This window comes from Styela clava, chromosome 13 (assembly GCF_964204865.1).
Source record: "Styela clava chromosome 13, kaStyClav1.hap1.2, whole genome shotgun sequence".
In the NCBI taxonomy this organism is placed as follows: Eukaryota; Metazoa; Chordata; class Ascidiacea; order Stolidobranchia; family Styelidae; genus Styela; species Styela clava.
Genome location: NC_135262.1, coordinates 2,291,536 through 2,314,071, shown reverse-complemented (window position 1 = coordinate 2,314,071; position 22,536 = coordinate 2,291,536). Strand labels below are relative to the sequence as shown.

The 22,536-nt window shown below is 35.2% G+C and overlaps 1 protein-coding gene across 2 annotated transcripts; it reads left to right on the top strand.

The window, feature by feature from the left end:
* The first annotated feature begins 1,137 nt into the window (after positions 1–1,137).
* On the top strand, positions 1,138–21,145 carry LOC120332346 (uncharacterized). Of its 2 annotated transcripts, none has more exons than XM_039399572.2 (12): positions 1,138–1,750; positions 2,286–2,690; positions 2,979–3,142; positions 3,602–3,709; positions 4,320–4,491; positions 5,656–5,802; positions 7,298–7,359; positions 13,327–13,559; positions 16,558–16,787; positions 17,595–17,709; positions 18,670–18,762; positions 19,367–21,145. In XM_039399572.2, exons 1-12 carry the CDS (start codon positions 1,280–1,282, stop codon positions 19,900–19,902), a joined length of 2,736 nt encoding a protein of 911 aa, XP_039255506.2. In that variant the 5' UTR covers positions 1,138–1,279; the 3' UTR covers positions 19,903–21,145. The 2 variants fall into 2 exon arrangements, with proteins under 2 accessions (XP_039255506.2, XP_039255505.2); XM_039399571.2 differs by having other exon boundaries at positions 1,143–1,750; positions 16,513–16,787.
* The last annotated feature ends 1,391 nt before the right edge of the window (positions 21,146–22,536 follow it).

Below are 22,536 nucleotides of genomic sequence, written 5' to 3'. Positions count from 1 at the left end.
CAGCCAGTACCATCCCGTCCAAAAATGTAGGATCCATATCATTATGCAGAACAATGATGATAAACATTACATATCACCAACTTCCTTATCTATAACTTCGTCCTCGGTGGAGAGTAAGATAACGCGTACGCGGGACGCACGCACAGATAACGTAAAGATTGCGTCGATCAATCAACGAGCAGGAACAATTAGCGTGATTGGTTGAACAGTTTAGAAACATAGTCGAAAACAGGGCGGTATCTCTTATCGGACGGAGTTTGTTTACAGGGCGCGAGAGGTTTGAAAAAAGTTAGGTCTTCAAAGCGGAGAATTATGATAAGATTTTCGTCATATGCTCATCAACATAGTAGACGAGATTAATCATAGTGATGCAGTTAGTAGCATTAGGTAACTGACAAACAAAAGCGCAGGAAATGCCTGGAACAAGTATAATTTTGAAAATATATAGGTTGTCAGACCGGTTGTCGGTAATTGTTAACAACAGGCACATCAAAATGAGTGAAAATCTGTAAAAAATTCAGTCAAAGTTTCCGAACAGTGCTCGGTTGCCTTGTTGTACAACATTTGTTTTTGTGTATTGATATCACGTGACTAAATATTTTTTATGAAGTAGTGAACACTATATTATTCGAATCGCTGCGCGATTGGGTTACGATACAACACTTGCTTATGTACTCGTAAATCAGACCTAGGAAATAATGTCTCAATAAAAGAATCCCAAATTGTCACCACCTAAAGGGAAATAGGTCATTGTGCTAACATTGTGTACAAGTTTTGGACTTACTTCTGCATGTGAGAGAAAGGTTTTGTTAGAGTAGCGCTTTCATCAAAATTTTGGGATCTTTTGTTGTACAAAGCCCCCGCCACGTTTTTAAATAACAAATTGGTTATTATCCAGTTGAAGAGGAATGATTTAAAAATTCGAATTTTTAGTGAAATCTGCATTCCCAACCATAAGTCCATAACCCTAACTAGACAATTACTAAGTTTGAGGGTTGGCGGGGATGTTTTTATTTTGCGGGGCTTTGTACAAGAGATACAATTTTTGTTTGTTTCATCAATTCATCTTCTACCGTCATATGACATCGGGTACATTGGATGAATTGATCATATTACTTGGTTGTCCTTCGCGACAATATATTATGAGAATTGCTATTTTGTTTTTGTGATGACATCCGGCGCTATTAATGACTTACTGTTGGCCATATTAGTAAATTGTCCTACATGACAATATATTTGAGAATTGCGCTCTTGTTTTCCTCTAAGCAGGTTTTTAAATATGGCAGAAGTTGCGTATGGCAATTTTCAATACCAGGGGTATCCAGCACAAGGCCTGAACAACATACAGCAATTCAACCATGGGGTAGTGCCGAACGGTGGTTACGTTCACCCAGGAGCGGGAAGGTATAATCCTTACCAACGGCCTTCACCGCCTATGCCACACGTGAGAAACAGGCAGAGTCCACCCTTAATGGCTTACAAGCCAGCTCAGATGGTAAACAGGCACCAACAAGGAATGCATGGATGGAATAACTTTAACAACAATAATGCGAAGCAGCATGAAGACTACAATGCAAATTCCCAGCCGATAACGATTACAAACGGGAATTGGCAACATGGAAATTGGATTCAGCAACAACACAACCGCGCTTCGCCTCCCATAATGCAACATCAAAATCCCACAATTCAACAGCCGTACAGACAAAGTACGAGTCCGGTCGTTCAAGGAATGCCAAACCCTTATGACCAGGTATAAAGCGTTTTACTGTTGACTATGAAGCACGGTATTTTGCTCAATGAGCTATTGCCAATAGCACAAAATTACTAATATTATCAACTATGCAATGACAGTATATTTGAAAAAGTAAAGTATATAAGGGTGTCCCAAAATAAATGAAACCCATTAATTCGATTTATTTCGGGACACCCTATATATATATATATATATATATATATATATCATACCCAAACTCCTATCTAAATGGCCTCTTACGAAAAGGGCGTTTTGTCTTGGTCGACTTTAATTGAAGGCGCACTCGTTCGGGCCAATGTGAGATTTTTACCTACACAGACGTTCACTCTAAATATCAATCAGATATATTGACCTATTTTGAGTAATTTATGGTTTTGTTCGTTTTCCTTTACATACGAAACTGTTTTAAGTCTAACAGAGGGAAAATACTTTGAAATCGAAATGCAGAATCTTCAATATATTTTTCGTTCTCCATCATAATAAATCTTTAGTTAGCAAGCAACTCACAAATTAGTCTTTATTTGTTATGCAGGTTGCAACGATGCGTAGGCGAATGTCCTCTTCATCACAGAGCTCAGATTATGGCGCCACCCCGGGTATGCAAGGGCATGGTAATGACAACCGCTGGATGGTGTCACCGAGCCCAACAGGGAATACGACGTTCCCAAACAACCAGTTTCAACAACAGCACGGTGGATTTAATGGCTCTCAAGTGTCCCCAAATCCAGGGGCCATACCAGCGTGGAACTCAAATCCATCTCATCCGTATAGCACCCCATCTCCAATGTCTAGTATCTCAAGTGAGAACTCTTCTCCGCCTCCAATGGTTCCATTTGTTCAGCCACCGCAACCCCCTAAATTTCGACATCCTGCTAGTGTTCACCCCTCTATTCCGGGAATTCAGCCACCAATACCACAAATTCCAAGACCGCCTCAAGTAAGTAATAGTGCGTAAATTTGCGCTCTTTGGCCAGAGAATGAATAGATGGAAGATTTTTGACAAAATTTGGGAAGTCGTTCAAATCGAAATTGTTTTACAAAAGCTGAAGAGTTATGTCGTCCCAAATTACCCTCAATGTAGATACAATTAGTGTATGCTTAACGTTCGGGACAAATTATTCAAGTTATTTTTTCAGCAAAGTAATAATACCGGAATATATATAATAAGAAGTCTAAATTTTGTATATGGAAACATATTTGTAACGCCATATCTTTATTTCTCAAGGTTCCGATAGTACCGTCAGATGTGCCACCCGGAACAACGACCGGAACTAGTGGAAATGATTGGGAAGTCAATTGCTTGGGGGCAAAGGTCAAATTAAGAAATAGCGATTTGTGGAAGAATTTTGAAAGCGTAGTCATGGAAATGGTCATCAGCAAACATGGGAGGTAGGATTTTAATGATAATGCTGTGAGAAAATCGAATGTGAAGGTTACTCTAAAGAAGTTCTACATGCAATTTTCGTAATTCATCACTTTCGGGCAATGACAGAATCATATTCATCCACTTTTACTTATAATTAGTTTAAGATTTCAAAATATAAGCTTGGATGCACAGCGGAAAGCAATATTTTATGTCTGTTTTGGCGTATTTTACATTGAGATGGTCATCAGCATAGAGGTATGATTTTGAGGATAACTTTCGAGTCTTTTGAGGAATAAAATTTGGTCTTAAAAACATTCTAAGTTTCTCCTATTGAATGTGACAAAACGCATTGTCGTATTAGATGTGCGCCAAGCGGTAGGCCACCGACCCCAATCTCAGGAAAGAGATGCAAAAGATAATTCTTTTCTAACGTTGTAGTTCCACAGTTTAATGACATGACATATTTCTTTAAATCGTTTTAGACGAATGTTCCCTGTCTTGGAATATGACGTGAAAGGTCTACATCCACAGAAGCTGTACAGTGTATTCGTCGATTTTGTTCTTGCAAATAAATACGTGTGGAAATTCAGGTAAGCTTGGAATTTATACATCTAAAAATTTGGACCATTCAACCAAAATAGATTCCTTAATAATGGATCTTTTTGTTCCCTATTACATAATTATGATGTTCGAGAGTTTATTTTTCTAGTTCTTGTCTTGTCCTATTCATACAGTCTTCGTTAAAAGACTATTTAGTTTTAAATACTCAAGCTGTATCCCTCCCTAACCACGCTAGATAGCACTCACGGATACACAGTCACCCAAATACATAATAGCGCCTCTACAAATATTAATAACCATCTCCTCTGCTCTATCTTATAGTTCCTTGTAACTGAGATGTAGAATAAAAAAAATTATTAGTAAGCTTCTTTCACTTCTAAATGGGTTTTTGTGGTCCTCAAACTGCCCATTTTCTTCTCGATGGGAATGTGGCAAAACCAACGAAAGAATGTGTCTCGTTGTGCCAAACAAGTTAAATGTCGTTTTCTGGTATAAGATAAGAAATGGTGTATTTCCAAAACAATGTTTATTTCCATTAATTCTCAATATTCCCAATTTTTTTTATCAGTTTAAATTTGTCAACCTTTATGTGCAGTCGGTATATTCTACAATATAACCTCTAATACAAACCTATTATAGTGAACAAAAATGGAATCCATCTGGTCTTGCCCCGGAAGAAGATTTCTACGATAAAAGCCACAGGGTTTGCCTTCATCCCGACTCTCCCGCATCTGGGGATGTTTGGAATAAACGTGGTGTTAGTTTTTCAAAGATGAAATTGAGCAACCATCTTCACAATGATAGCGATAAGGTATTTTTGGTTATTTGACTTTTCCATTTGTTCCTGTTTACAATTGCCACTTTATAGTTGGCGATTACGGCTATACATCCATATATACCTGACATGTGCAAACTACGCTCCGCGGGCCAAATCCGGCCTATTTGGTACTTCGATCTGACCCGCCTGATGCTGCCACGCCAAACAAAAAACCGAATTTTGATGTTGTAGCTAAAAAAAAATAGCTCAAGGCTTTTGTTGAGATTGCGATTAAATTTAGTTTCGGCACGATGCTTATTGTTTTTTCATTTTCACTTTTGTAACACCGTAAATATTGTTCATAAAATGTAACATTTTACGTCACACTCACATGGCCATCAGCCAAGGTAGGCAAAATTTTTTGCCCTTCGTTCAAAAATTTTGTCCACCCCTGCTCTATATTGCTTCAAGTCTTAGTGGAACAGTTGAACCCACTGTCTGTTTACGTACTATTCCACATTTACGCTTTCAATATTAACGATACGAATTTGAGCAAAACATAATACGCGTTTATTTTGGTAATTATGTGTTTGAGGTACGGGTATAAATTGAGGCAGCACACTGAAATTAACTAAACATCGTAAGAGAGTAGATAATAATACTGTTCTTTTTATCTACATCTGTTATGGCACAATTAAAATTACCCCTAGAAAAATGTCTATATCATATTCAATAATTTTCAATTCAAAATCGATATTATCTTATAATAATATTTCTATCCCTTTACTGATACTGAATAGTTCGACAATACTATGATTACAACATAAGCGTGACAACTGTCTTACAAGAATAAGTTTCCCTCATCACATTTCTAACTGTTTTTTTACTGAAATATTGCTGGGGAATAATAGAATTAGCTGAACCTTTGCTCCTAACATTTTTATTTAGTATTCCCGTAGTATGTGTACCAGGTTAGGGTCAGACCATAATTTTTTTCCGATTTTCCTTTAGTTTCATTACGAGTTCGAGGACTGATTGTGTTAGCCAAGTGGCTCTACCCCCTGTCCATAGGTTTCCGTCCCTTTGCACAACTTGATGTAAAGTAGGCGAACAAAATTAGTCACCTCTATATTGGTACACATACTTCTGGAGCGCATTCTATTTTTTGTAATAACATTGCTAAACTCGTTATGACAACAATTGTTATTTTATTCACAGCTTTCTTTGAAATCACTTCACAAATATCAACCGCGCCTCCACGTGGTAGAAGTTGACCCCCGTGACCCTTCAATTCAAACCAATCTTCGAACGTTCATCATCCCGAAGACACAATTCATGACAGTAACGTTATACCATAACACAGATGTAAGTAGACTTTTACAATAACAACCTTTTATAATTCCAGAATTTAGTCTTGGATTTTTTCAAACAAATCATAATATATGTCAAACCTTAGTCGAAAAAAATTAATGCACTCTTAAAAATAGAAACTTTTTCAACTATGAGTTTGAATAACTGAGTCTTATAAATAGGAATGTTCTGCGACACCTGTGAATTACGACTTCCAGTCAGAAGAAATGATCTTTTCACAGCATTTAAAATCCCTGTCTTATTGTCGATACCAATTGCAATAACAAAAATTTCCATAAAAACCACTCATTCTTTCAACTTGGCAAACAACAGACAACATGATACATTACATTTTGTTGTTTTCCTACAAATTCAAAATACATTAATCACAACAAAACAACAAAGTCCCTCGCTATGTCACAAGACCTACCGAGACAGCCAATTTGTTTAATTGCTTTGACATATTTACGTGCGATTGACGTGTTCTAATCATGAAATTTCGTTGCCGGATGCGTCTTTGGTAAAACATATTCGTCAATCAATACCAGGAAGGTGCAGAGAATTAGCTTAGTGCTTACCGAATTGGCTCTAGCTATGTTCGTGGCTCGTGTTCAATCCCCGAGAATTTTCTAGTGGGCCTCCAATAAATTTCAATTACACCAAAACGTTCTACAAATCAAACATTACATATAAATCTTTGCCAAATGTTTTTTGTTTATATATTAAACGATCGTTACGTTCATTTCATTGGTTTGATGAGCCTTGAAACCTTGTTCATTTTACTAATTGAGCCACACTTGAAAAACTTCGCCCAAGACTGCATTAGAGCAAATCTACGTCAAACTGGAAATATTACTGCCCTTTTAAGAAACATTTTGTCTAAAACAGTGGTTCTGAACATTTTTTCTGTCGTGGCCCATTTTTGTTGCACAAAAATTCGTAACTTTTCCATGCCAGGGTAAAGTTACAGGAAAAACAATTGATTCTTCACGCAATATAGACACTTAGACTTTTAATAATTTAATTAAATACAAATTACCACTCAGTAGTAAAAAACAGCAGCAGCATTTTTGCTACTGCATTTAAAATGTAACTATAATCACACAAATGAAACTAAATTTATCAATATGTTTGTGGGCTTTGTGGCTCAGCATTGAGCCACGGCCGACTGGTTGAAAACAGGTGGTCTAGAAGCTTGTTAGAAGCCGATGTGTGATGAAATTTTACAAATAACATTATTGACTGTTGTGTTACTGATATAAAATAAAATATTGTTTTAGTATATGCATTGGTGCACCAATCATTAGTTGATTACGTACTAGTTATTACCAACCAGATAAGTAGCCTGACCAGTCATCAAATCGTCTGTCTCCCCTTTTCTTTTTCATAATCTTTGCATTGCTACGAGATTAAATCACTATCTGAATAATACATAGCCAAAACATTAGATTCATTCTTCGATTGGAAATTAAGTTTACTGATAAATGTTACTTTCAACTTCCGATTACAGGTAGCTCAACTCAAGATCAACCTCAACCCGTTTGCAAGATGTTTTAGAGATAAAGATATCAGGTATGTACAGTTTTTAATATGTTATGTTAGACAGTTTGCAATGAAATATTTAGATACTATGGGTTGACTGTCTTGCCATTGCTTATAAGCCGAGTCGCAAAAATTTGAATCTCAACTAAAACTTGGTCGAGTGACGTATTTAATTGCGGGCGCTAGTATAGCATTTCGAGTATTCTCACTAAACCGATTTAGCATGTACTATGATATAGAACCAAAGTCACGACTGGTTAAAAGTATCGAACTCGCCAAATGTATTTGGGGTTTAAACAAAAATACTCCCCCCCCCCTCTTAAAAAAATTCTGGCCACGCCCTTGGTTGCAAACGCAGACGAGTCGGGAATTCGGCGAATACCAATCCAAATGTGTATTGGCATTTTGTTACAATGACGATCGGCCAAATTATACAAAAGCGAATCGAATCATATAATATTCAATTTTTAAAATCGTTAATCAAAACGTTGAATTGACGACACTTTTGATTATATGAAACCTTTTAAATAAAATTGCTTCGCAATTTCGCAAATAATTTATACCAGTTTACATTTGTCTGCCCTGCATGAATGATATTTATTCTCAGGCTGAAATATTTGATAATTCTAATCATAAAGTCTAGAAATTCGGATATTTGATTTTGGCAAAATGTTTGTTTCGACTCGAATGCTTAGTTTCGCAATATTTAATAATTTCATTTCTCAATTTTTCAAATATACGTGTAATTTGCAAACCAGTCTGTGTTCGTGCTTATAGTTTGCGTAATCATATATAATATAAGATCACGACTATTTGTGCACCGTCCCAGACATAGGATCGATACAACGCAATGCATTTCCGCTGGTTTCTGGCAGATTGGTTTCTTATAGATAGACGGCTATTGGACACGGATTCAGTTCGGACAGTATAAGTAGTTTGGACATTTTATCAATGGAAATAGCATAGAAATAAGAGTGAATTGGCTAGTTAGAGAAAAGCGTCATCATAAGCTAAGTCAGTGGTTCCTAACCCTTTTTTCAAGCGACCCAATTTAAAAAAAAAAAGGTTTTGTAAAATCTAGAAACCCAAGGATATGTACAAATAATAAACGCCTATAACTCTTCTAAGAAATTAGATGTAAATTGAGATGGATAATGAGTTATTTTTGAAAAACAAACGACCCGAGAGATTTTCAGTCGACCCATATGTTAGGGAACACGGAACTAGGTAGTCAATTATACAGAGATAGGAAATGAACATTAGAATGAAAGGTTAATAGTAATTCATAGTAAAACGTGCGCATTGTAAGAGCAAAGGATATAGGTTAGGTAATGTTTCGAATGTCTGGTACACGTCTATATCAGGGTCGTAGAAAGGAGTTTTCAAATGGGGGAGGTGAGGATCTAAAATCTTATTGATAGAAAATATAAACGGAATCGGGGGGTTAGATGCAAACAAAAATTTTCCAATATTTTGAATGTTAAGTCATTCATGTCTTGATGAGGTTTATTTCCATGAAATTTTTTCATTTCCTTTTAACGCCAGGCTCGTAAGAAGTCGAATACTTCCTTTCGTGCAGTTAAGTTCGTTAATAATTCGTGTTAATGTTTTATCGTAAAATGGATATTTTTCACTGGTAGTATTGATATTATTAATAAATATTAACGGTTGAAGTGCTATGCAATATTTAATGGATATATACAATAAGCAATGGATGTTTTCCCGAACATTGACCCCAGAAAATTTTTTTTCATTACTTAACCGTTGCAAACATTTTAACGCTTATTTTGCGAGTATTTTCTAATTTTTGTCCTCGTTGACAATACATGTACTCGGTGTACCTCACAAAGAGAGCGATAAATTGGGCTAACTAACGCCGTATTATACTATGCCATATACGTATCATATCCCTGCCTTGTAGGAAGCGTATATAAAAATCTCATTATAAGGACTGCGATAGGAACCCGAATTTCAATGAATGATCTTGTATTGTTTTTATTTTCGTCTCGTGCTTCTATAAACAAAACTGTCACGCTCTGTAACTGTGACTCAGCGAAACACACCATATTGATTTTCCAAAAATGAAATGATAAATTTAAAATCGCAAAATCTTCGAAACAAGTCTATAAAATCTAATTTCATAAGGATATTTATAGCTTTATTACGGAAATGTTCAAATTTTGGTTTAAAGTTCATAAAATTTATTTTTGTGACTTTTCAGAGACCAAGTTCGGAGATTTTCGTTAGACCTATTATAGCTTATTTTAAAAATCCAAATCTTAACCAACCGAAACTTATTTAAATAAATAATTTAGTTCCGCCAAATTCCTCCCGATGTTGGGAATTCTCAAATATGCATGGTTTGAATTTAGTTAAGCGGTATGATGACACTCTTTCCACTAAATTTTTAACTCTTTATATAGTGTATAGCGCGTCAGTGGTTTTGCAAATCTTCTATCAGTACTCATTCTACTTTTAGTTTGGGACTCGGGACTTCAGGCGAACTTCTAAATTGTTCGAGAAATTAAAAAAATAATTTTCAGAAGTTTGTAATATGGTATTTAGTTTTTTTTTTTCTAAGTTATATGAATTAAGATAAAGAATAGACCGACAGATAGATGGCTCACTGCCACAGCTCATGGAAAAATCCAAAAACACGGAGATATTTCAGTGTATAGTTAGCTAATTAGCATTATGGAACACTGGGAACTTCCGTTTTTCAAAAGATCTAAACATTTGAAAAAATCACAACATGTTCAGTAGTAGAATTTGTTATTATTTTTTTCTGTGTTTTAGTTGTTTTTATAATAAAGGAGTAACGGGAGCTTCCGTTTTTCAACCCACGACTTCAGAGCCAGGGGAACTCACCCCCCCCCCCCTCTTGAAATGTAAAAAAATCCTTTCTCTGTATAATACATAGCTATTTTTTGTAGCTTGAAACGCTTTTTAGACCCTCAAGACACTCAGGAACCCACGTTTTCAGGCTCCGGCCTGACCTACGCTTTGACGCGCCATCACGATAACTCGTGAGTGTCTAATTCGGTGAATAATAATATAAATGAAACCAGTCGGACATTCAAAACTCTGGCAACGGTTCTGTCCAGACGACAGACATTTTCAAGAAGCAATTCACTTGTCATTTATTTTACACCTGATTGGAAGATATGTAAATTAATTTCCGCTTTACCAGCTGGCCTCAGCGTCATTTTTTCTGTATAATAGTTGGTTTTATAATAATTAAGGAGTGACGGGAGCTTCCGTATTCTAACCCACGGCCGTACAACTCGTCACAGGAGCGTGACCATTGGGGGTCCTTTGATGGTACTATTGAAAATCCCGTTTACAGCCTTTGGCCTGGCCTACGTCCCTGACGCTCCATCACGATATCTCGTGAGTGTCTCATTCGGTGAATAATAATATAAATAAATCCAGTCGGACAGTCAAAACTCTGGCAACGGTCCCGTCGAGACAACCGACAGCTTCAAGAAATAATTCACTTGTCATTTAATTTACACCTGATTGGCAGATATGTAGGAAATCGTGAGGGTGATAGTCTGGACAAGCAATGAGCGCAATAGTCGTGATTTACTCGTGAGAATAAGGCAGTAAGTTCAGAAAAAAAAGTGCCGCAACGTTGTGTTTTTCTATGCGTTCAACTCGTATAAATTACGTCGAGAAACTGATAAGTCTTAGACTATATATCATAGGAGGAATAATTTTAAGGCCTTCTTATGCATGGTTTGATTGCCCCGATAAAGCGTGTATGTAAGGACATTCGAAACGATATACTTTTCTTTTGTACGTTAGCTGGTAGCAACCATTCGCATTTTTTGCATAGAATTCAAATTTATTTATTCAAATATTATCCCAAGAAATGTCAAAGCGTATGAACTCTTTACCATACCGTAATAAGGACTGATTAAATACAATAGTAGGACTTAGACCAGTACGACTTAAAACCTACGATTTTTCTAGTTATACAATCATTTCTTGGTAGCTACGGCGTTTAAGTATTCGCCCGGTAAAAGGGATATTTAAATGCAATGAACCTACTGGAGTAAATTTAACCCAGCCGGCTCTTTGCTTGAGTGTCTGTCATTTAAAGAAGTCTAGAGTCTAGACTACAGACAGAAATATTTAAAATTCAATTCAACTTGTTACTTAACGTCTGATGTTTCACCTCTTTAAAACGTGCGTTCACCGGTCTAGACCAGAATTGACGGCAAGATTCGTGCTTATAAAATTAAAAAAGAAAGTCTAACATAAGCCAATGCACCTTTCCATAGTTGAATGAAGTTTGGCTATGATGTAATGTAAAGGCATCCTTAAATTTTGAAATAAAATATCGCGTATCCTGCCACTTTATTTTATTAAGCAATTACCGTAAGCATAAGTTAGTGCAGGAAAATTAGGTTGGCTCCTTGCGTTATGGGCAATAGGCAACCTTGAATTTTAGAGATAGATGTCGCACATCCTGTCATATTATTTTAGTAAACAATTAATCATAAGTTCTCGCAGGAGGGAGATTCAGTCTTTATATAAAGGCAATAGTCAACCTTGATCTCGAGATAAAATATCGCGCATCCTGTCATATCATTTTGATATACGTCAGTGCGCAACAGGAGATTTAACCGTGGTTTGAAGGTATTAGTCAACCTTAAATTTATAATAAAATGTCGCGCATCCTGTCATATTATTTATATAAACAATGAGTTAAGTGTAAGAGAGAAGGGTAAGTCGTGGTATAAATACAATAGTCAAACTTCAAAATGAAATGTCGCGCTTCCTGTTAGAAAATGAATATGAAACAGGATGGTGGTAAACTGAAAATATATTTGAATACATGTATGTATGGCGAATAGAAAAAATATTTAAATTCCAACTTTTACGTTGTGAAGTAATAACTAATACAATCGTCTCAATTTAAAATTTCTGAGAATTAGCCTGGAATATTTTCTTAAAACTTCCTTAAGTCGCCATAATACCCTTTATAAAGTTGTGACTGGAAGAGAGACATGGTTAAATTTCCCATCTTATATCATAAAGCAATTAAAGCTGATAGCATGTACACAGGCGCAAGCACACGGCTCTGTATACTTTACCAAATGGACTTTAAAAGATGTGTTTTGGACAACACGAAATTGTCCAACGATGACACATATATACAAGCTTTTGTGCAGTAATAATTACGGTGTGACGTCATGAAAAAAAGTATCCCAAAATAAATGAAACCCGCAAAATTGGTAAATGAATTAATTAACGAGTTTCATTTATTTTGGGACACTCTGTATATAAGCCGAATTTCTATCAAAATCTCACGCATATCTAGCAGCGTCTTTCGTATAGTAAGAGCAGATGTTAAGATGGGTGTATTGCCTCCAGTCGTAATTTGGATGGTCTCCTCTCCCACAAGAGGTCGTAGACAATTTTTGAGGGGGCGTTAGGCTAATTGAAAATAAAAATAGTTGTTAGATTTAACCTTGTCCGCCCTATTTCGGATATTTACGTTTCGAAACTTTTTCATTATTTACTTTCCATTCACGCATTTTTTCGAATAGAACATACTTTCGCCTTACTATCTGTTATTCGTAGCTCATTGTTAGCTAGTTATTTTTGAGTTGGGTCGCGAGACTTGACAAATTCGAAAAAGGGGGCGCGGCTTAAAAAGTTTAAGAACATTAGTAGTAGGGGGTTATTTGACTTCAAATAGTGGGATTTTCATGACAGCCATGCAAAACTGTATTATCAATTAATTATGGTGTGCTATGTAAAAGTATTCAAATATAAGTAGTATATATGAAAAATGGCAATAAATGTGCCAAGATCAGTGTTTAGTTTCGTTATAAAATCTAATATAACACGTCAATGACTTGACAGAAATAAATATCCAAAACAGACCAGACGAATCTGAGACAGACAGTTCGTCTGCGAGCCTAATTATATTTGTGACATAACAATGTGTCACGTTTTACCAATTATCTCTCCTATATTTAAAAGCCCTAGATCAGTAGAAAGTGCACCGTCGCCATCGGATAAAAACGAACCAGATTCGTCACGACTTGATGACGTCACCTCTCCATGGAATCAACAAAATAATGACGCAACAATAGCGAATGAACCTCAAGCTATAGTCAAAGTTGAAAACCCAGTTAAAGATACGGAATTACAAAGAGCAAAGCACTTTATGCAACAACAATTAAATACGATGACACAACTCGTGAGAGCTCAAGGTAGGATTATTTTATGATATTTAGACTTTTGCTCAGAGCAGAGCTCAAGACAAACAGCCACGTCCACTGTAATGGGAAGAGCTACTATGTTCTTGAAAGAACTAAATTTTTCTGGCCTGTAAGGGTTTTGCCCAATTCTGCTTTCAGTCATATAGTCGGAGGTGGTAACTGACTCGATGACCGCTACGTTATCTCCCAGTCATTACCGAAGCTACGTTATCTCCCAGTCATTACCGAAAATTTTGATTCGCTTATTTTGTTATTAATCTTTTTATAGTATTGGTTTCATGGTTGGCGAAATGATAAATTCTCTCTCTCTCTTTTTACAAAACGGGCAAATGTACATATAGGCAAGACTAACACTATGGAATAATATTAGTAATGTCAGAATTTGTTAAAATACCACCTTCTGTGTAAGTTTTGTCCCCAAAAAGTTGAAAAGATTTTACCTCAAAACTAAAGAAGTTTTTAATCATATGCTCAAAACAAGACTGTATCCAGCCAGCCGCAGATATGTACAGAGATATTTTTGCCTGTGTCTTGGAGAGAATGTTTCTCGTCATCATAGGCTAGCCACATTTGCTTAGTTTGCATTAATATACAAATGTTATTGGCAAGAATGACGGTATTCTGATATAATATTAGTAACACCAAAATCTGCTGAAAGTCACTTATGTAAATTTTGAATGAAAAGGATTTTGAAAGAATTAAATACAAAAACTCGATTAAAATGTTAAAATCTTTTTTGTCCACCATATTCATTTCAGTAACTTGCTCGATTTTCGCCGCCATTTTGTCTCCTATATTTCAGATTTTTTTTGCCAAATTCCTAATTTCTCAAACCTCATATGTGAAACGCATTCAAAATTGCAAATCTCATTCTCGAATTATGAATTCTTTTTTTAGTTTCAGTTTTGTCAATTTTCGGGTATTTCAAGATCTTTATTCACACTTAATGACTATAACACTCAAATTGATAGATGACATTCAAGGTCAATTTCGAATTAACTTTTTTTTTCGCAAATTCCCAATTTTTCAAACCTTTATGCAGATCGCACTCAAAATTGCAAATCTCATTCTCAATTGATGAATTTTTATTTAGTTTCAGTTTTTATCCATTTCGAGAAAAATCTTTTAAAAGTCATTATGAAAATTTTGAATGAAAAGGATTTTGAAAGAATTAAATAGAAAAACTCGATTAAAATGTTAAAATTTTTTCTGTCCACCATTCATTTCAGTAAATTGCTCGATTTTCGCCGCCATTTTGTCTCTTATACTTCAAATTTTTTTGTCAATTTCCTAATTTTTCAAACCTTATATGCGAATCGCATTCAAAATTGCAGATCTCATTCTCGAATTCTTTTTTTAGTTTCAGTTTTGTCAATTTTCGGGTATTTCAAGATCTTTATTCACACTTAATGACTATAACACTCGAATTGATAGATGACATTCAAGGTCAATTTCAAATTACCTTTTTTTTTCCGCAATTTCCTAATTTTTCAAACCTTATATGCGAATCGCACTCAAAATTGCAAATCCTATTTTCAATTGATGAATTTTTATTTAGTTTCAGTTTTTATACATTTCCAGAAATTTCGAACTTATCTTCGAATGAAATTCACAATTTTTTGCAAATCTCCAATTTTTCAAACCTTGTACGCAAATCACATTCAAATCTCGATTGATGAAATTTTTTATTTAGTTTCAGTTTTCGATAATTTCCACGTATTTTTTCTCCTTGACTCGAATTGATAAATTGTAGTTCAAAGTCATAATGTCGTGTATGACAAGCCAAATTTATTTTTGAAACCAGCGCACAACAGCCGCATATAATTTACGAGAAAAAGTATAAACGTATAGTTTAACTAAACAGGCGTAGGCACAGTACATGTAAAAAAAGTAGGAAAATCTTATATCAGATATTTTGTAAGTTTATTTTTAAAAGCGTACAGAAACTTTGAGAAAAATATAAGCGCAAAGTTTTACTGAACAGTCGTGTGCACGCTAATTAAAACAAAATAAAAGATTTCTGAATGGAATACTTTGGATGTTAAAAAGCTGAAGTAAGTAAATATATAGGATGTCCATAAAGTTCCTTTACATTTTCAATTTTGTTATGAAGTCCCGTCTCAATATATCTTAACCAGATTTGTTGTTTTTCAATCAGTAATTGTTAGGTATTTTTACTTCATTTAATACAGCTGTGAGGGTCAAAACAATATACGGTATCGATAAATTGCTGTTGCAATAAAAAAAAAATATTCAGGCCTTTATGGACACCTTATATAATCTGCTGAAATAACCAATATTTTCAAATCAGAAATTGTGGAACATGGTCATGCAGGAAGCGCTAAATATAGTAAAATGTCTGTAGACTTACAGTCTAATATCAATCGCAAAGCTAGTCCAAATGTCACACATTATATAATTGTCAACCTAATTCAGCAAAGTCAGCTACCGGAAGGAAATTGATAGAAATACGCGTTGTGTGTGGAGTAATTCAAGAGTCTTGCTGCACACTAACACAAATATATTTCTGTAACGTTTCGTCTGACCAAGGTCAGACTTCTTCAGACATACATAATTCAACTACCGACTGTGTGTGGAGGTTGCGTTTTTGTAAGTATGTTCGCCCGTAGCAGAGACATTTTGACTAAATGACCCAAAGCGAGGACAAATGACCCACTATGAGATGAACAAAAGATACTCACGAATTCTGACAATTAATAACGGTTATTTATATGCATGCTATCGCTTTTCTGTCATAGTTCGAAAATGCTTGTCTGAAGTAGTCTGACCTCGGTCATATGAAACGTTACAAAAATATATTCGTGTTAGTGTGCAGCAAGATTTTTAAATTCAATAAACTTTAATACAGTTGCTTCTTGCAACGTAAACGAATACTTTTCACCTCTCACTACTAACTTTATATCATATTCCTTGAAACTTCTAGACGCGTTATCCACAAACCAATCTTCAACTACAATTCCTACCATAGATACAGCGGGTATTGATGTGAAAACTGAAGAAAACAACAGTCTAGCTAACGTCGATTTTGACCGTGAATTGGAAGGATTACTCAGCAATATGTCAGAGGGAAAAGATACAACTACACAACATTCTGATCCGTCAAAGAAAACTGTTCATCATTTTGGCCCAAGTGTATCCAGTGATATAATCAAGACACCGAGCGCTAAAAGATTGAAGACTAATAATGGAAATCCACTGGTTGGTGACTTTAAGCCCTTTTTTATTACTTTGTAAAAAATTGGTGTGATGAATATTTTTTCTCTCGCCTCTTGAGATTCTACATAAATAGTAGATCCATATACATGAGTAAAGTAGCAGTCAGCGCTTTCCCCTTTTATATCATAAATTTCAAAAAGATCATTATTCCTAGGTAACATAGGAAAATTGTCTTCGTGGGCTCAAAAAGTTTTTGGGATGAAATGTCGTTTTTAAAATAGAGTTTTGGGGCCATGATTTAAAATATTCTAATGTAATTTTGCTTCATAACGACAGTCGTTATGATAAATGAAGTTGATCAATTCTACCGAAATGCTACATACAGACATGTGCCAGCCGAGTTTCTTAAGAGATATTTTATTTTTCCCATCGTCACTCTGCACACGGCTCTGATCAATCAACTACGCAGTGTCATTATTACCCAAAAAAAGTCACCCGATTTTACAGTAATGACAATTGAAAATTTCTTTGTCTTTGTTTATTAATAGTTCTTGTCGTGCTTGTAGTTCCCATTTATCATACAATAAAATTTGTTTAAACTTACAATTGTTAGTACTATAAAATCAGACAATTTTTTTTTATTGTTATCACTATAAAATAAAGAGAAATTTTTAATTATAATTAATCATTATTATAAAATCGGCGATTTTCTGGACACCCTGTAATAGTTCCAATATGCATTTACTTTGAAATCCACGCTTAATTCACGAAAACTTTCAAATGTAAAAATGTAAACTTTACTATCTCATTAATCAATAAATCAATTACAATCATATTTACATATTTCAGGACAAATACGAATTATTAAACGTGGATCGGTGCTTTCCTCCTAATGCTATTGCACCTTTGAGCAACACGTTACCTTTTGACCTGGCCCGGGTGAAGACGGAAGCTTTAAGTAAAGGTACGTACGGTGGTAGTTATAGTTCTATTTTTGCAAGTTTTCTTTAGTGGAAACAGCCACAGACCAGCTATGCCCCCTTTTTAGTTGGGTCTCGCGCCCCACCTCTAAAATAACTAGCTAACAATAAGCTACAAATAACAGATAATAAGACGAAAGTATGTTTTATTCAAAAAACACGTTGAAAATATGTGGATGGAATCGCAATATCTTAACAATAAAGAAATGTAAACAATAAAAAATGTAAATATTCGTAATACGGCAGGCAAGATCAAATCTAACAATTATTTTTATTTGTAATTAGCTTCAGGCCCCTTAAGAAAATTGTCTACGCCCCCTGTGGGACGCGCCTCACCGTTTGAGGACCACTGATCTAATAGCTTTCGTGCTATGAGATTTATATTTGTATACAATACATGTTCGCTCAAAGTAATGTTCTGAGCCCTAAACTAAAAGTGAAAAGATATTTGATAGAAGTGACGTACTGTATCTTTGCATTCGTATTCGCAAGTCTCAATTTAACGTCCCAAGCCGTCAACTAAATGGTAAATATTACTGACGGCACAGTCGATAGCGAACATTAGCGCGTTATAAGCTATTAAATTTGCGACAGAGACTAAGAGTATTAATTAAAATAAGAATTGATGGTATGTTTTGGGTTAAGGTATTTACATTGTACATTCCTTTCTAGTTAGCTGTTCAGTGGGTGGTGTTAACTCATTGTTTGAAATATCTTGCTCCCATCTTAAGTCGAAAACTCGTGAACTTGCTATGAAAAAATGTGTCCGAATAATGCACTATGGGGCCTCCCCTACCATTTAGCTATTTTCCAAGCCATGTTAGAGTTATTTAAAGTACCTTTGGTATATCCACTTTCATTTGAGGGCTAATGACTTCGCTACAACCAAACTTGTACAAGCTAAACAGGATAGTTATATCAACAAATATTTCTTCTATCTACAGGCGGTGCCAATACCCAACTACCGACTTTCTTCAGGTGCAGTTACTACCAAGAACAAGCAGCCCAGCAAGCTAACACATCTACGCAAAATAAAGGTTCGTTTTATATGATTTTTTTTTACTTTTTCCGTAACGCCTATGCTTCGCCATATAAAAGTCACACAACCTGTGAATTTTAGCGACAAATTTTTATATATATATTGAATTACACTGTTATACAATCATGAAATGCGATATAATGCAATTGCTAAACCTTAATTATGTTTATAACAATTGAATAAAATCTAATATATTGCCCAAAATGTCACACAACCTGTATTAGATGTTGGTAAACAAATCCAATATTTAAGCATATTTATGGGCTATCGTAACCATCAGTTGGCCATATTAAACTTTATTGGAAAGGATTCGTGTGCGTGTAACACAAGGATGCTATGGCAAGAATAAAGTTGACTATACTATTTAATTCAAGAGTCTTGCTGCACGCTAACACGCATGTATTTCTGTAACGTTTCCTCTGAAGAAGTTTGTTCCCGTTCAGACAAAACTATACAGAAATACTTTTGTGTTAGTGTGCAGCAAGACTATTGAATCAAATTATATAGGCTACTTTAATATTTATATCATGCTGCAACACAACGAAACTACCGAAAATATATTTTAATTAAAACAATATTAAATAAATCTTTCTACTTCACAGATTCAAATTCAAGTCTACCCGTTATCTACATTCCTAAATCAACAACCACAATTACCTCAACGCCGTCAAGTTCGTCCGGCGAGTCGTCACCAATCCCCGGCAGAATGGGGGAGTCCCCAGGGACTGCTTCACATGTGATGCCTATACCCAATATAGAAAAGGCGGACATTTTAAGCGCTGCTTTTAACGCTACAAATGCATTTTCTACATCACCAATTGTAAAAGATGACATTACAGACGCTACAAAAAAAATAATGACGTCACCAGCGCCGTCTGCGTCATCACCCGAATCGATGACGCAATTTAATCCTTGCCCACTGCCAACTCTTTCACCGAACGCATTGCAACAATTTTTGGACGCGGATATAAACGATATGATGTCGGGAAATAAACGGAAGTGTTCTTTTGATGACGACATTGATGATGACGTATTTGGAGGAAGTGACGAAACGTCGTTACTGAATGCTTGTGATATTTTTAACCCTCAAAATCAACAGTTTTTGCCGAGTCATAATTTTTTCGTTGAACAGAAATAACAATAATTTTCTACATTAATACGCCCTTCCACTAAGTTCTTATTTTAATGTTTCAAACGATCAATATATTTTTATATCCCAAGCCAACAACCTACCCCTATTGTTCTTTAACTAAGTTTTTCTCGTATTTTATTATATCCGCCCTATCTCAAACAACATGTATAAGTGTAATCCAACAATTATTATTTTTTATATCATCGATCAGTACAGGAATAAACTTCAAATTTCATGCCAAGCGTTCGTGCTACCAGAGTTTGCATCTGTTTATGTTATAATTTTGTGTGTAAAGATTTTACAAGACAATTTTTTTTATATCAAAATTACCCTTGGTTTCGTAGTGACATAGTTATCGTGTTACGTTATTCCCAAAGCATGGTTGTGATTTATCTCCTAATGGAGTCAATTTCGATTTTAACGTTCTTTGCGGTGATATTACTTCGGGTAGAAAATAGAGTTGCAAAGTTTTTCACAAATAATATTACGATTTTCTCAACTGAAATTATAATTTTATTAATTTGAAATATTGAAATGCAATTTTTCCAAATGACCTGGATTTCGATTTTGTTCAAACTATTTTATCTGAAGACGCTCGTTAAAATATATCAAATCCTGTTGTCTACATGCCAGTCCTGTATCCCTTTCAAAGAGGCCTTTTTAAATAATAATTAGAAACTGTATATTCACCATTTCTAACTTTGTACACAAATTATTATAACGAAAGAATAGTTTAGTAAAACTTCGCAAATTTGATTTTTCGTGGAAGTAATATTAGGTGTAGGTGATTTTAAGCAAGTTCTTGAAATGTAATTTTCCAAATTTCGATTTCGAAGCCTGAGTTTCGATTTTGTTTGCACTATTTTATCTGAAAATGTTTATTATAATATAGCAAATTATGTTGTTTAAATGGCAGCCAGTAATAATATATTCATCTCCTCTACTAACTTGGTCCATACCTAAACAAACATACAGATACTTGAGTAACAAAAAGCTTTATTTCGATAAAATTGGTTTTTCGTGGAAATATTGGCGTGAGTATATTTAATTGTTCATTTTATCATTTTTACGCAAAAATACGTTCTCATAGTTTCAATATGTGTTTTATATTATATTTTAATTGGTTATATTTATAGCTTATAGTGAGCTATTTGTCGTGTTTCTATCCCGTCATTGTTAGGTTTTATCTTTTATTTTCTATAACATAAGAGGTACATCGCCATTTTTTGCAATAAATGTTTACTATATATTTGCTGGTATTGATTTACCGTTATGAGGCAACCCCTGCAATTACCATGCCACATAAGTTCTTCATGCGCAGCGTTTATTAAGTTCATGCCCATAAAGTTCTTTTACAAATTCAATTTGAAGTCTGTTCTCAACATAACTTAACCAGGTTTTTTTGTTTTTAAATCGGGAATTGTTCAAGTATCCTTACTTCATTTAATACATCTGTGAGTGTCAAAATAATATATAGTATCGATAAATTCCCTTTGCAATTTTAAACATTTTTAAGCCTTTATGGACACACCCTATAAATAGAAAATGAAACCTGAATCACAACTCGCTCAAAGGAAATGACGAAACAGTCTGTTTCACTCGTGTGCGAGGACTTAGAAAAAGTCTGCTTGGACCGCTATCAATTATCAAATGACGGGACACTGGAATTAATTGTATTTCGAATTGATGGTCCTATTTCGCAACCACAGTCGCAACGCACTTGATTCGAGAACTCGTGCTGGAAATATTCCGATACCGGTAACGCACTATAGATTGGGTGCAGTAAGTTAAAACATCGTGTCGAAAAACAAGTGAGGATGCAACAAGGGAAAAAAATCATTCACATATATAAGTCAGTGGTACGGAAAGGTGTTGGATACCAAAGTCTTGTACCTAAAGGCTTCTTTCTGTACGCTGGGCAGAATTTGAAGCATTTACATAAAGGTAAATGTACGTGCATATACCTGTATGCAGTGATGGGATTCAGCCGATTCGCACCGGTTCTATAGAACCGTCTCACGGAATTTTATGAGATCAGCGAACCGGTTAGCATTACTGGTTACTGTGAATGTTCTGTTTGTAACAATACCGGCTGAAAAATATGACCTTTGTGAAAGAACCGGCTGACTAATAATTTGAATTCCATCACTGCCTGTATGATATCTCGGGTTCTGAATTTTCGAATTTTGACTCGAATTATTTTGAGTCTAACGTCAAACGACATTCAGTGGACAAGGGCGTAGCCAGAGTTTTGGAGCCGGCTCAGTCTAGTGGTTCCGCAGGTTTCCATGCAAGTCCGATAGTTCATATTGATACATTTAAATTGTAAATTTGAATCCCATCACTGCCTGTATGATATCTCGGGTTCTAAATTTTCGAATTTTGACTCGAATTATTTTGAGTCTAACTTCAAACGACATTCAGTGGACAAGGGCGTAGCCAGAGTTTTGGAGCCAGCGCAGTCCAGTGGTTCCGCAGGTTTCCATGCAAGTCCGATAGTCCATATTGATACATTTAAATTGTAAATTTTACCTAAATATTTAGTTTGCCACTATTAATAAACCTGCTGCACTTGAAGATCATTTTTGTTGGCGCTCCGAAGTATGTGTACCAAGATGGCGCGCAACCTGAAAAATAACC

Coding starts and splice junctions, on each gene's coding strand:
- LOC120332346 (XM_039399571.2), top strand. CDS start 1,280: ATGGCAGAAGTTGCGTATGGCAATTTTCAATACCAGGGGTATCCAGCA. Junction 5,803..7,297: donor CGTTATACCATAACACAGAT/GTAAGTAGACTT, acceptor TTCCGATTACAG/GTAGCTCAACTCAAGATCAA. Junction 18,763..19,366: donor CACATCTACGCAAAATAAAG/GTTCGTTTTATA, acceptor TCTACTTCACAG/ATTCAAATTCAAGTCTACCC.